Raw genomic sequence first — 12,564 nt, forward strand, 5'->3', positions numbered from 1 at the left:
GTGTGTGTGTGTGTGTGTGTGTGTGTAGTTATTATTACTAAAACTATAGTTATAATCATAATCATAGTAATATATAATTATAGTTACAAGTACTAAACAGTTTTTCTCTCAGTGTGTTATATTTATTACTAATTATAATGCCAAGAACTCAAATAATCAAAATTAATATATTCGCAATCTCAAATAATTATTAAAATTTATATTTTTATAAAGCTTTATAAAATTACTTTTTCTAATAGGGCCAACCGATATCAATAAAAATTCAATGCGTTGGTCTTACTTTTAGTGGATTATCAGAAGTATTTATGTATACATGGCCAGCAGAACATTTGATTCACATAGTAAGTATAACTCTTATAAAGAAAATTATTTTATTTCAATTATAACATTATCGTTTGATATTTTTGCAAGAGCGGTGAGATAATTCAACAAGCTGCTTTCGATATGCAGTGGTACAAGCAACCAGTCACTCTACGAAAATATCTACAAATAATTATGCTTAAGGCTCAAAATCCAATAGTTATCACAATACCATGCGTTATGCCCGCATTATCTTTAAATTACTATGCATCGGTGAGGAAAGAGTTTGAATATATTGTTTTGACCATGCACATCAACCAATTTAGACAAATCATTCTTCGCAATCCAATACGTAAAACGAGTTATTTATTTCTTGTAATAATTAGTTACATTGGCTGTACTGCGCGAAGTACAAGACGTGATGCTTTATGCTAAAAGAAACAACTTTTTCCTTTTGCAAAATTGCGTTTGACAAGTAGTTTTTGCAGGAGAACTGGTTGAAGTTAATAAATAAGCACAAAAATTATTTATCGGACAATTTTGTTAAAGGAAAAAGTTATTTGTTTTAATATAAAGTACCACGTGTTATACTTTGCGGGCGCGAATTTTGAAACACCCTATCTTATATGGCAAATATCTTTAAAATTATTAGTCTTCAACTGATAGTTAATAAGTAATAACTAATTTATTTTAAATACCTTATAAGAAAAGTATATATATTTCAAAATCATAGAAAATTATATTAAGCAGTCGTGTACTCATATAATACATTACCAATTTCTACATACTTCATTTTTTTAGATAACTTACGTTCTCTAATAAATCTCATTCTAATGAAAGACTTCTAATGAATTATATGTTAATGTGCGTAAATGAAACGTATTATCAAACTTTGTACTAGTTTTGCTCACATTATTTTATTTACACGTCAATTATTTTTTATATTAATATTTTAGATATAATATTATGATTATAATCTTGTCAAAAATATTTTCGATTTCGTGAGTACATTTGCATGGCATGTCCGTGCACGAATTTTATATTAGTAATGCTTATTGTAAATAAACTTATATAACTTTCATAATTTCTTGTTTGTTTACAATTTGTCAAAATTAATTTCATTAAATATTAAGTATATTATTCAATAGATATCAAGGTGATCATTCTGATACAAGTTATTATTATTACATAGTTAACAATTACATAATATACGCACATAAAATTTTTGTAAGGTAAAAATCAAAAATTATATTAAGTTATTATTAATGTTACAATTTTTATCGACTGTATTTTCGTACTTCACGACACTACGAATAATTATACAAAATGGAGAAAATGAAGAATAATTTAAAAAAATTCTTCTTTTATAATACTGAAGAATTTATAAAATATTATAGTTAAAAAGTTAAATAGAATTAATTATCATTAGATTATAAAGTTTCGAAATATCAATATATGTACTAGCATTAATGATGGGAAAACATTTATTAAAAAGAATAAAATCTTTTCTCATAATTAACTATACGACTCGACTTTAATAATTATATAATTGTTTAACTATTTAACAAAATTTACTATCTTCAAAACCTTTTTGCAAGTTGCAATTATCTTGCAGTTTGTAAAATAATTATATATTTATTCCTGTAAGTTCAAATATATGTATGTGTTTACTTGTACAAATGTACTTTTAACACAAGTAGCAGCCCAAATTAATATAATAAAAATACAGCCCAAGATTAAAAATATCTGCACAATTCTTTGTAGCTTATTCATTTTTAAATAATAGAGTCATGAAAGTTTTATATTCATTTCTATTATAATTATACAGATATGTGTCAATATATAAAAATTATATCGGATAGAATTTTCACTGATCCATTATTCAATTTTTTTTTGTTCCTCACCGATCCGAAGCGCAACAGGTGGAATTAGCTGACACATAGCTACGATGATACTATAACATAAAAACATAAATCCAAATTAAAACAGCGTTCAAAATGATCAACCTCAAAAGAATTCTTATATCAAACTTTTTATTCATTCTTCAATTAAATATTATTTTTCATTCAAATAATTATATATTTTTCAAAAAAAGATCTTTACAAAAATAAAATTTCAAATAATTTCTTTTTCTCTGTTTATTATGTTTAAATAAGTTCGTAATAAAATAATTCGAGAATAAACGAGAGAAAATGACTAATTTTACACAAGTAAGTAATAACGCTTACTTACCTCAAAGTTGCCCGACCGATGCATAATGCCTTTCCTAGGCCTCCTCCTCCTCTTTTCTTCTTTCACAGATTGTCACAACTCCTCTTCAAATGTTACTTGCATCAACACAATTATAGCACACACGTTATGCAAAAATTTGTTTACGTCGCACAAAATCTTCAAAGTTTGTTTGCGTCGCATGCTCCAACATGCTCCAACATGCTCTAACATGCTTCAACATGCTCTTACAACATAGTTCTTATACTCACTAATGAGCGCGTTGGAGTTAGTAAGGACTATAACAGAAATGTATTGGAGCATGTTGGAGCATGCGATGCAAACAAACTTTGAAGATTTTGTGCTCCCGTTAGACACCAGTCCCGCTCACAATAATGGTTGCGTTCGTCAATTAGGGCTGCGTTCGGAATTATCACCTGAGTGCCCCCGCGTATTGTCTTTGACTGTGTTCCAAAATTCACTGCCAGCGCTGAAAATTTACGTTATGTATACTATACATTTTCAGCACTGGCAGTGAATTTTGAAACACAATCTTTGTTGTTTACTCAACTGGCCTAGTTTCCACCGAGGGTTTAAATCGGATCAGAATGTAAGAATCAACCAACTACAGTCAAGCATTCCTATCGTTCGACTGTAACAGGGGAATACTCGACTCTGATTGGTTGATTTTCTTATGCGTTATGTTTTATGCGTTATAACAAGAGTCTGTGCTCTCCGCTTAATTTTCTTTATGCATATATTATGTAACTATGCAAGTTGTGTGGATATACCCTTAATATTCGGTGAACAACAAGGATTATAAGTTCGTTCGAGAAAACGCTATTAGCGCTATTTATGTCATTCTATCCTTGTTTTATGTCTAATAAACAATGAAGATAGAATAACAGAAGTAGTGCTAATAGTGTCCCCCTGAATGCACTAAAAATGATGTAATATCATGCGCACTATGCGTGAAACGGAACGCACCTACAGAATATCGAGATTCTCAGGTATCGAAATGGCCAAGGTGACGAGCTAATCGATTAATCGATACCTATATGTGCAGGGTTCTGTAAATTTTTGCTTGGCATATAGATATAGAATTAATAATGTGTGATTTTTATCTTTTTAGACATCTTATGTGATTAATACATTTCTTATACAAATGTAAGTGATGTAAACTATATGAATGTATTTTTCTAATTTTTTAGTTTTTTTTTCTTGAGTATAAAAAAACAGTTGTATAACCTAAAAATGTATCATTGCATTTTGTAGATTACTGAATTTATATTCCGCTATCATATCTTAAGATTCAACATGAATGATGAGGAAGAGTCTCTAATTACAGAAAATAAAGCTCGTGTAAGTTTCTTTATTTTGTATGCTTATTTGGATTGATTTTGTCCAAGACATTATTACAAGGAGAGCTTGTATATCTGTATGTGATCATATGCTCTAGATTATGTTATGCTTTAGGAACAAATACGAGAAGAATTGAAACATATGAGTTTTGAGAATTTACAGAAGTTAAAGGAGAAATTAGGTACCAAGGTGTACAATGAGACTCTGTTTGGTAAGAAAAGTAAGAAAAAATCAGAGAAAATAAAGTTTAAACGAGAAAATAAGAACAGGCCACGGGAAATGTCTGCTAAAAAGCCAATTCCAATCAAATATGAGGAGATGACACGAGTCAAGGAAGTTACATCTCGAGATCCTAGATTTGATAGTTTATGTGGTACATTTAACGAAAAGGCCTTCAAGAATTCTTATGCATTTATTAACAAGCTACGGGAAAATGATCTCAAAACTTTGCAAAAAGAACTGAAAGAAACTACAGATCTCAAAGCCATAAATAAAATAAAATATCTCATCCAGAGGCTTGAAAATCAATTAAGAGAGGAAAGGAAGAAGAAGGAGAAAGAAGAAAAAAAATGGCTTGAGAAGAAGGAACTGCTGGAATCTGTTAAACGAGGAGAGAAGCCTGTCTTCAAGAAAAAATGTAAGTTGATTATTGTTAACATAATTCTCATTTACATTATTTTATTTTATCTGTTTTCTCTGCAGCTGAGAAAAAAGTCTTGGACTTAGTCTCGCAGTATGAAGAATTGAAAAATACAGGAAAACTGAAGAAGCATATTCAGAGACTGCGAAAGAAGAATAAACACAAAGATAGAATAAAATTGAGAGTGGAGGAAACAGATTGAAACATTGCTCATTTGTTACAATGACACAACTCAAAAAACAAAGTCCTCTCCAGAAAATAAGTTTGAATGAGTTTTGAATCATTAAAATTTTGTAATATTAATTTTGAAATGCAATTTTGATGATGATTGATTATAAAGGAATAAAAGTATATATACTTTTAAAGTATTTTTTTTTTTATTGTTTTCATTCTTTTTTGGCAAACAACTAAAAAGTGATATTTTTAGTTATATTTTAACAAATAAGCGATATGTATATATGCATATTTATACAAAAGGAATGTAAATATGATTCCACATGTGAATTTTGTAATCAAGTCGAATTATCGATAAAATATTAATAAAAACAGTTAGACGTGTAAATAATGTTATAATTATGCCTATAAGACTATTGCCTTAGTACAGATCTATAGTTAATTCTTAGCTCATACAAAGTTTCAACTTCTTTTATTTTACTTATTATTAATTAAGTACTGAGGCAGTTTGCAACATCGTCCTTTCATTACTGTCTAACCCTGCTTACCAACTTCTTTATTACTATAATGATAGAAGTTTATGATTGGATTGCTGACATATTGAGAAAGCATTTGGGAATTTAAAGTAGAATTGTACTTTTACATATTCTTTTATCTTAAAAAGAGTATGTCTATTTTGCATTTGCTTGCGTTAATATAACTGTCAAGTATCTTTATGAAACAAATACAGATAAATAATATTCCTCATAATAAGAAAATCTTAATTTGCAGAGTTATAGTTTATACTACATTTCGTAAATGTATACAAAACAAGTTATCAATTACAATTAATTAACTATTAACAGTGGATCAAATAAAAAAATAATCACTTTATAAAATGTTAAAAACTTATAAAATAAATAAATTTATAAAATATAGGAATAGAAGATATAGTCTGCACACAAACACACCACATATAAAATTACACACACATACATGTGCACAGGTTTCAATGTGGCATTCCCGATTCCCGCACTTCGTCAAATAACTCATTTTAGTTAGCTTTAGTAGCTGTATCTAGATTCAGTATGATGTTAAAAACTGTTCACTTCATTCTCTTTCTCTAAGAAGGGAATTTGTTTAAATTCCTCTGGATTCCTCTTTATTTATCTCAATTTGTTTTGTTTTTCTGATGGATACATTGTACTATAACCTATTTCGTTAGCAAGTAGTGGTAGCAAGAGAGAGGTTAATTGTATAATCATTTTTAAATTAGTGTTTTATTGTTTTCATTTTGTATTTTAAGATTTAAATACATATGCATACAAACATGACATTCATATTACTCCTTAATAATTGATTAAATAATGATTAGTTAAATTATTATTTTAACGTGTCAATTATGTCGTGACTGTTTGTATTAGACAGAAAGAACATTTATATTAAATATATATTTATATAAAAAATATATATTAGTATATTTTCCTTTGAATATATTAAAATGTTATAAACAAAAAATTTAACAATGGCTGAATCAACACAGGTAATTATCATTTAATATCAAATATATCACTTCTTATATTGTTTTATATATTTATAAATATATTGATTTACAGTTATTTACTGAGCCTCCACCCATTTGGCCTGATATTAGATCAGAACTGCGAGAATATATTGAATGCCCTGAACGATTACCTATACATCAACTGGACAATACCCAATGTTATTGGCCACGTAAAGCAGATGTCCTTTCCTTGCTAGAATTCGATTTAGCTCCCGTTAATACCACGCTTAAATTTGACCGTGATCCAATAACAGGCAAGATTGGTGAGATACAAGAAATTGACTTACAAGGTGCAGGGGAAACGGCAAGAAATTCTATGTCTATGACTCGTGCCCCTGGATTACTTACAGATGGAGTTCGAGGTATTCTAATTTTATTTTGAAATGATATTTCTCTTAATTAAAATTCTAATATATCAAGACATAATTGCAGCATATATTATACCAAATAATATACTTTTCATAGGTAATCCTAGCAATATTCCATTTTGGCCTGGTGGTTTCGAAGAACCTAAAGTGCCTAAAAGTGAAGACATGGATAATATCGACTTTGAGAAGGATTTAAGGACATTAGCCAAAGGATTTAGCTCAGGTTTAGAATTTAAAAGTGACAATTGTACACCAATCAATTGCATGAGATACGAAGTAGAAGCTTCAATATTAGAAGAAACTGAAAAGTTAATAATCAATAATGATAATATAAATTTAATGGCTGTTATACACGAGGAGGGAAATTTGCTTGGTTCATGGTCTTCAGTTGAAGAGCCGAAAAAAGAAAGTGTTCAAGCTGTGGATAACAACATTCCCTTTATAGACAATTCCATTTTACCCAAAGAAACAAATATACCTGTCTTGAAAATATCCGAGACGCAAACAGACCTTACAAAGGCAGAATGGGCAGAACAGCTGGATGTATCTGCACCAGTAACAGATTTTAACAAAAGAATACCTGATCCAGCAATTACATTCAGTTATGAACTAGACACTTTTCAGAAGCAAGCTATTCTTAAATTGGAAGAGAACAGCAATGTCTTCGTTGCTGCACACACATCAGCAGGAAAAACTACTGTTGCTGAATATGCTATTGCATTGAGCCAAAAGCATATGACAAGGTAAAGCTATAAAGTTAAAAATTAACTTTGCAATATTATTTTTATATAAGTATCTAATAGTTATTTTTATATCCTTTCAGAGTAATTTATACGTCCCCCATAAAAGCTCTGTCAAATCAGAAATATCGTGATTTTAAGAGAAAATTTGAAAGTGTTGGGTTATTAACAGGTGATTTGCAAATAAATCAAACTGCTTCATGTCTAATCATGACAACAGAGATCCTACAATCAATGTTGTATTGTGCATCCGATGTTTTACGAGATTTAGAGTTTGTCATATTTGATGAAGTGCATTATATAAATAATGAAGATGTACGTAATGCTGATTTTATAAAAATATCACGTATGATTCGACATATTTATAAAAATTCTATATTTGTAAAAATTATATTTCGTATTTTTAGAGGGGTCATGTATGGGAAGAAATAGTCATTCTTTTACCACAGAATATTAATATAGTAATGTTATCTGCGACTGTACCAAATCCAATAATATTCGCGGATTGGGTTGGTCGCATCAAAAAGCGAAAAATGTATGTGATTAGCACTTTGAAAAGACCAATACCTCTGTTACATTATTTGTATACTGGCACTGATGGCAAGACTAAAGATGATAAATTCTTAGTTCTTGATAGCAACAGCCAATTTTTATTAGATGGGTAAATATGACTTTAATTTAAAAAAACAGAGGCATGATAAATGGACAGTGGTATTTCAATATTTAATACTTTAGATGGTACAAAGCGACAAATGCATCCGATAAAAAGAAAGACAAAACTTCAAAGGACTGTAGGAGAAAAATTCAGATGACGCCGAAACAAGAAGAAGTATTATGGAGAGCATTTGTAAGCCATCTTCAGAACAATGTACGTTGTTGTACACCTACATATTATTTTTTTTATTTTATAGAGAAATTATAATTATTTTTGTATATTATATAAAATGCTATCAATTTTATAGGATATGTTACCCGTTGTCGTATTTACTCTATCGAGGAAACGCTGTGATATGAATGCTGCCACATTCAGAAATCTCGATTTAACGACCGCGAGAGAGAAACATCAAGTACATGTATTTTTCCAACATAACATAAAACACCTAAAGGGTAGCGACAGAGAATTACCACAAGTACTTATGATGCAAGAGCTCTTGGAAAAGGGTGTGGGTATACACCACAGTGGAATATTACCAATTTTGAGAGAGATCGTAGAAATGTTATTTCAAAGTGGAGTTGTTAAGGTAATTTTCCAAAGAAATATTGAAAAATAAAAGGATAAAGTTAAAGCATTTTTTTTTTTAAAAAGCTTTATAACTTTCTAATTTTGAAAATATACAAAAATTAAAAAGGTGTAATGGAATTGCATTTTACTGCATTTTTAGTTACTGTTCGCGACAGAAACTTTTGCCATGGGAGTTAACATGCCGGCGCGCACAGTGGTGTTTGATTCCATACGAAAATATGACGGAAACAACTTTCGTACTTTATTTCCAACTGAATATATACAAATGGCTGGCCGTGCCGGACGACGAGGTCACGACACTACGGGTACTGTTATAGTGATGTGCAGACACGACGTACCGCACTTTAATGACTTGAAACCTATGATGTGCGGTGAACCGCAGACATTGGAGTCGAAATTTAAAGTCACATATTCCATGCTTCTTAATCTAAGAAGAGTGAACGAATCCGTTACCGTTGAAGCGATGATGCGCAAATCTTTCAAGGAATCGCCGTTGGCTTCGCAAGAAGCGTCATATAACAACGAATTACGGAAAATCGAACGCGAATTATCGAATTTGCCGCCTTTGACCGAAATTCAAAAAAAACTCTCTACGTTCTATCACCAAGCGGTCGATTATTTAGAAGATGTTAAATTCCTGAATCCTTATTTGCTCACCTCAAAGAAAGCAGCAAAAAGTTTAATCGAGGGCAGAGTTTTGTTAATATCGTACACGGATCATTACAATAAACTAGCCTTGTTATTGCAAGTTTTATATCACAAAAGCTCTGCTCAGTACAAAGTCTTGATACTTAAAGACGCGAATGTATCTACTTCCGAAATTACTGATTTTAAAAGTTCTCAGATATTCGAGAAGTGGTGCGAGATTATTAGCCTAACGAAAAAGGAGATATTTGTACCAAACATTAATCCGTCACACGAAGTTTTGATTCTGTTTCCATGGCATATATTAAAGATAACTAATTGTCAGATAAAAATTGACTGCTCTTTGGTATTGAATGATTGGGAAAAGAGGCAAATCTCACGATTCAAGTAAGAAGTAATATAATGAAATAGTAAAAATTCTTGATTTAATTTAATTATCGATCATTTCTTCTTTTCAGAAACGACCCACCGGGACAAACGTGTCAGACAGCGGTTCAAGAATTGACTTCTTTATCATTTAATGCTTCTACTAACGCTCGCATTCTACAACCATATATCGAGCCCTCATCGAAAAATGATTTTCAATTAAGAATACAACATAGAAACAAATTAAAAGCTAGTCTGAACGACATGAAATGTATGGAAATACCAAACTTTGAAGAACAATTTAGACCTGTATTTGAACGAAATCATCTTGAAGATAAAAAACGACAGCTTCAACTTAAACTCAGCGATGAAGGAATGGCGTTATATCCGGATTATCTAAATATGGTAGCACTCCTCAAACACTTTAGGTACATAGATAATGATGAAAGAGGTTTGTATTAATTAAAGTATATAATAATTTTGTAGAGGTAAAAGATTAATATTTATCAAAGTGTAATCAACAATATATTGTTTATTATTATAGTCGCCCTCAAAGGGAGAGTCGCGCTGCAAATGGGTAGTAATGAACTGCTGATAACAGAATTGATTCTAAAAAATGTGTTAACTGTTCTACAACCAGCAGAAATAGCAGCATTACTATCAGCACTGATCTTCCAGCAACGCACGGATGTTGAACCTCAACTCACACCAACTCTTGCTAACGTACGTGTCATTGCTCTATCTCAAATATGTTAAGTATTTAAAAAATTATATTACAGTAAGAAACAATCCTCGTTTTTTTCAGGCTTGTAAAATAATGAACGAGGTGCACGCGGAATTGGAACATCTAGAGCAATACTATCAACTGTCGACATTACTACCATTGAATTTCGGCTTAGTGGAAGTTGTCTACGAATGGGCACAGGCCAAATCATTCGCCGAGATCATGAAGATGACCGATGTCCAAGAAGGAATTATAGTCCGTTGCATACAGCAATTAGGCGAAACATTACGAGATGTTAAAAATGCGGCTGTAACCATAGGTGACCCGATTTTAAAAGAGAAGATGGAGGAAGCATCGACCGCGATCAAACGTGACATAGTGTTTGCTGCATCCTTATACACCCAAGACTGAATGAGTAATTTAAATCTATATTATCGATAAATCGATATATTTTTTATAAAAAGATCAACCAAATATTGTTGCAAGTACATTCTGTTTGTAAAAAGATATTCTATCATCTATAAGGACGTATGATGAACAAAACAATGTTTGCAAACTTTTTTCGGTTATCGTAATAAAGATAAATCAGATAAACGTCATTGTTATATTTCGAATAAATGCTTATGAATAATCAAATATCAACGGTAAATAATTCGTACTAACTTTGCAATTTGCTAAAAGGTACTTGATATCAAACAAATCGTATTATTTTACAACGCTTATTTTGTTACAACATATTATTTTGCCCTCTTATTATATATTATTTTACATATTGAAGCGATATTACGCGCGTTGATCTGGATTATTAAGATTTCCTTGATCTTGATTCAACTCTGAGATGCATGCCCACTGTCCTTCCGAATTTTCGCGCCAAAGCGAAACTTTGTTATCTCCACCACAAACTGCTAAGATACCTCCTGTCAACGACCAGCCGATATTCCAGATAACATCATCGAAAACATTAAGAACTTTCGGTGTCCAGCTAGTATAATCATTGGAAGTCCATATGACGATGCGGCGATCTTGTGAGCAAGACGCCAAAGTGGCTCGAGATGGGCCGACTGCTGGTGCCCAAGCTACATCGCGAACCTATAAGTATGATAAAAAGATATATAAATATGCAAATCTTATGACGTTTAAATATTTTCATTATAATTAAACTGTACCCAATCGCTATGTGCTTCCAATTTATTTTCTTCTATCCATCTATCGCCATCTTCCTTCCATATTTTCACCAAGTTGTCACAACCACCAGTGGCTAACCGCTTAACAGGCTCGTTTCTCTGTTGAATATTGGAATCAGTACCTGAGTCGACCGCTGGACTCCAACAGACTGCATTGCAACCAATTGTATGAGCGTTCGTTATTTTCTGCATCTGCCATGTATCTCCGGTGTTCGCAAGGATAGAAACTGATCCATCTGAACTTCCACAGGCTAGAATCAGACCGAACTCATGCGGCGCCCAAGCAACCGAGTTGACAGAGGAATCGTGACCAGTGTGCTCATATATCTTGGTCCACTCTCCCAATTCCTTCCAAATAATTACCTTCCTACAAAAATATATAAATGTTGACTGTGTCAAAAATATTATCACTGAGATACTCCAAATGTAATATTTGAAAATGTACGTAACAAGCAGTATTGTAGGACTATGTACCTGTCATAGCTACAAGATGCTAAGAGATTGCCAAATTTCGGATGAGCCCACGCAACCTGCCACACGGGACCGATGTGTCCCTTGAGAACGGCAACCAGGCTCTGAGAGCCGTTCTTCAAGTCAAATATCTTCACCGTGTTGTCGCTCGAGCAAGTGGCTAACCTCAAACCGTAATAATCCATTTCCGCATCATGAATCATGTCCTCATGGCCGGTATCGACGGTATTTAAAACGGACACCATTTTGAAAGTTAATTATAGCAAATGAAACTTTAATAACGAAATTTATGCGAAGAGACTGATCGGAAAATAAAGGCGATCGCGAGCACGGTACAGGTTATGTGCAGTTATTTGATGCATTTGATGCGTGCTGTCACTACGTGGAAGCACAATTCGATATTCGAACTCGAGAACGATATTCGATAATCGATTTTCGCGCCCAAATAATTTGTATTCTCTTGGAGAGAGATGTGTACTAAACTAATATATAATATATATAATCAGAGAGAAACCAGAGAGAGGACATGAAGATCTTTTTTCTGAATGTTTGAATATTCAAACAAATTTTAGCAAATTTTTTAATATGCGTTTGCA

General features: G+C 31.8%; 4 protein-coding genes across 4 annotated transcripts in view; 3 read left to right on the forward strand and 1 right to left on the reverse strand.

The window, feature by feature from the left end:
• The window catches only part of LOC108749153 (odorant receptor 49b-like), a gene marked incomplete at its 3' end in the record, with an annotated part of 4,045 nt that extends 2,411 nt beyond the window's left edge, over nucleotides 1-1,634 (forward strand). The window contains exons 3-5 of the mRNA XM_018487688.1: nucleotides 240-341; nucleotides 412-573; nucleotides 1,557-1,634. Coding sequence (XP_018343190.1) covers nucleotides 240-341; nucleotides 412-573; nucleotides 1,557-1,634 — 342 coding nt within the window. The remainder of the gene's footprint in view (nucleotides 1-239; nucleotides 342-411; nucleotides 574-1,556) is intronic.
• Nucleotides 1,635-3,565: 1,931 nt separating this feature from the next.
• On the forward strand, nucleotides 3,566-4,842 carry LOC108749172 (ribosomal RNA processing protein 36 homolog). The gene is made up of 4 exons (XM_018487712.1): nucleotides 3,566-3,675; nucleotides 3,784-3,870; nucleotides 3,985-4,507; nucleotides 4,573-4,842. The coding sequence occupies exons 2-4, from the start codon at nucleotides 3,826-3,828 to the stop codon at nucleotides 4,710-4,712; spliced, it is 708 nt and encodes a 235-aa protein (XP_018343214.1). The 5' UTR covers nucleotides 3,566-3,675; nucleotides 3,784-3,825; the 3' UTR covers nucleotides 4,713-4,842.
• A 1,346-nt stretch (nucleotides 4,843-6,188) lies between these two features.
• On the forward strand, nucleotides 6,189-10,857 carry LOC108749192 (helicase SKI2W). Its single transcript, XM_018487743.1, has 11 exons — nucleotides 6,189-6,206; nucleotides 6,280-6,589; nucleotides 6,693-7,338; nucleotides 7,419-7,650; nucleotides 7,743-7,996; nucleotides 8,071-8,203; nucleotides 8,298-8,576; nucleotides 8,718-9,610; nucleotides 9,682-10,040; nucleotides 10,134-10,312; nucleotides 10,395-10,857. The coding sequence occupies exons 1-11, from the start codon at nucleotides 6,189-6,191 to the stop codon at nucleotides 10,722-10,724; spliced, it is 3,633 nt and encodes a 1,210-aa protein (XP_018343245.1). The 3' UTR covers nucleotides 10,725-10,857.
• A 164-nt stretch (nucleotides 10,858-11,021) lies between these two features.
• LOC108749193 (protein SEC13 homolog) lies at nucleotides 11,022-12,334 on the reverse strand. Its single transcript, XM_018487744.1, has 3 exons — nucleotides 11,972-12,334; nucleotides 11,480-11,864; nucleotides 11,022-11,402 (listed from the first exon to the last, which is right to left on the reverse strand). Exons 1-3 carry the CDS (start codon nucleotides 12,211-12,213, stop codon nucleotides 11,097-11,099), a joined length of 933 nt encoding a protein of 310 aa, XP_018343246.1. The 5' UTR covers nucleotides 12,214-12,334; the 3' UTR covers nucleotides 11,022-11,096.
• Between the last annotated feature and the right edge of the window lie 230 nt (nucleotides 12,335-12,564).

Source organism: Trachymyrmex septentrionalis, unplaced genomic scaffold (genome assembly GCF_001594115.1).
Source record: "Trachymyrmex septentrionalis isolate Tsep2-gDNA-1 unplaced genomic scaffold, Tsep1.0 scaffold27, whole genome shotgun sequence".
NCBI lineage: Eukaryota > Metazoa > Arthropoda > Insecta > Hymenoptera > Formicidae > Trachymyrmex > Trachymyrmex septentrionalis.

Coding starts and splice junctions, on each gene's coding strand:
- LOC108749172 (XM_018487712.1), top strand. CDS start 3,826: ATGAATGATGAGGAAGAGTCTCTAATTACAGAAAATAAAGCTCGT. Junction 3,871..3,984: donor TTACAGAAAATAAAGCTCGT/GTAAGTTTCTTT, acceptor GTTATGCTTTAG/GAACAAATACGAGAAGAATT. Junction 4,508..4,572: donor GCCTGTCTTCAAGAAAAAAT/GTAAGTTGATTA, acceptor TTTTCTCTGCAG/CTGAGAAAAAAGTCTTGGAC.
- LOC108749192 (XM_018487743.1), top strand. Junction 7,997..8,070: donor AGCCAATTTTTATTAGATGG/GTAAATATGACT, acceptor TTAATACTTTAG/ATGGTACAAAGCGACAAATG. Junction 10,041..10,133: donor CATAGATAATGATGAAAGAG/GTTTGTATTAAT, acceptor TTATTATTATAG/TCGCCCTCAAAGGGAGAGTC.
- LOC108749193 (XM_018487744.1), bottom strand. CDS start 12,213: ATGGTGTCCGTTTTAAATACCGTCGATACCGGCCATGAGGACATGATT. Junction 11,865..11,971: donor GCATCTTGTAGCTATGACAG/GTACATAGTCCT, acceptor ATATTTTTGTAG/GAAGGTAATTATTTGGAAGG. Junction 11,403..11,479: donor TGGAAGCACATAGCGATTGG/GTACAGTTTAAT, acceptor TCATACTTATAG/GTTCGCGATGTAGCTTGGGC.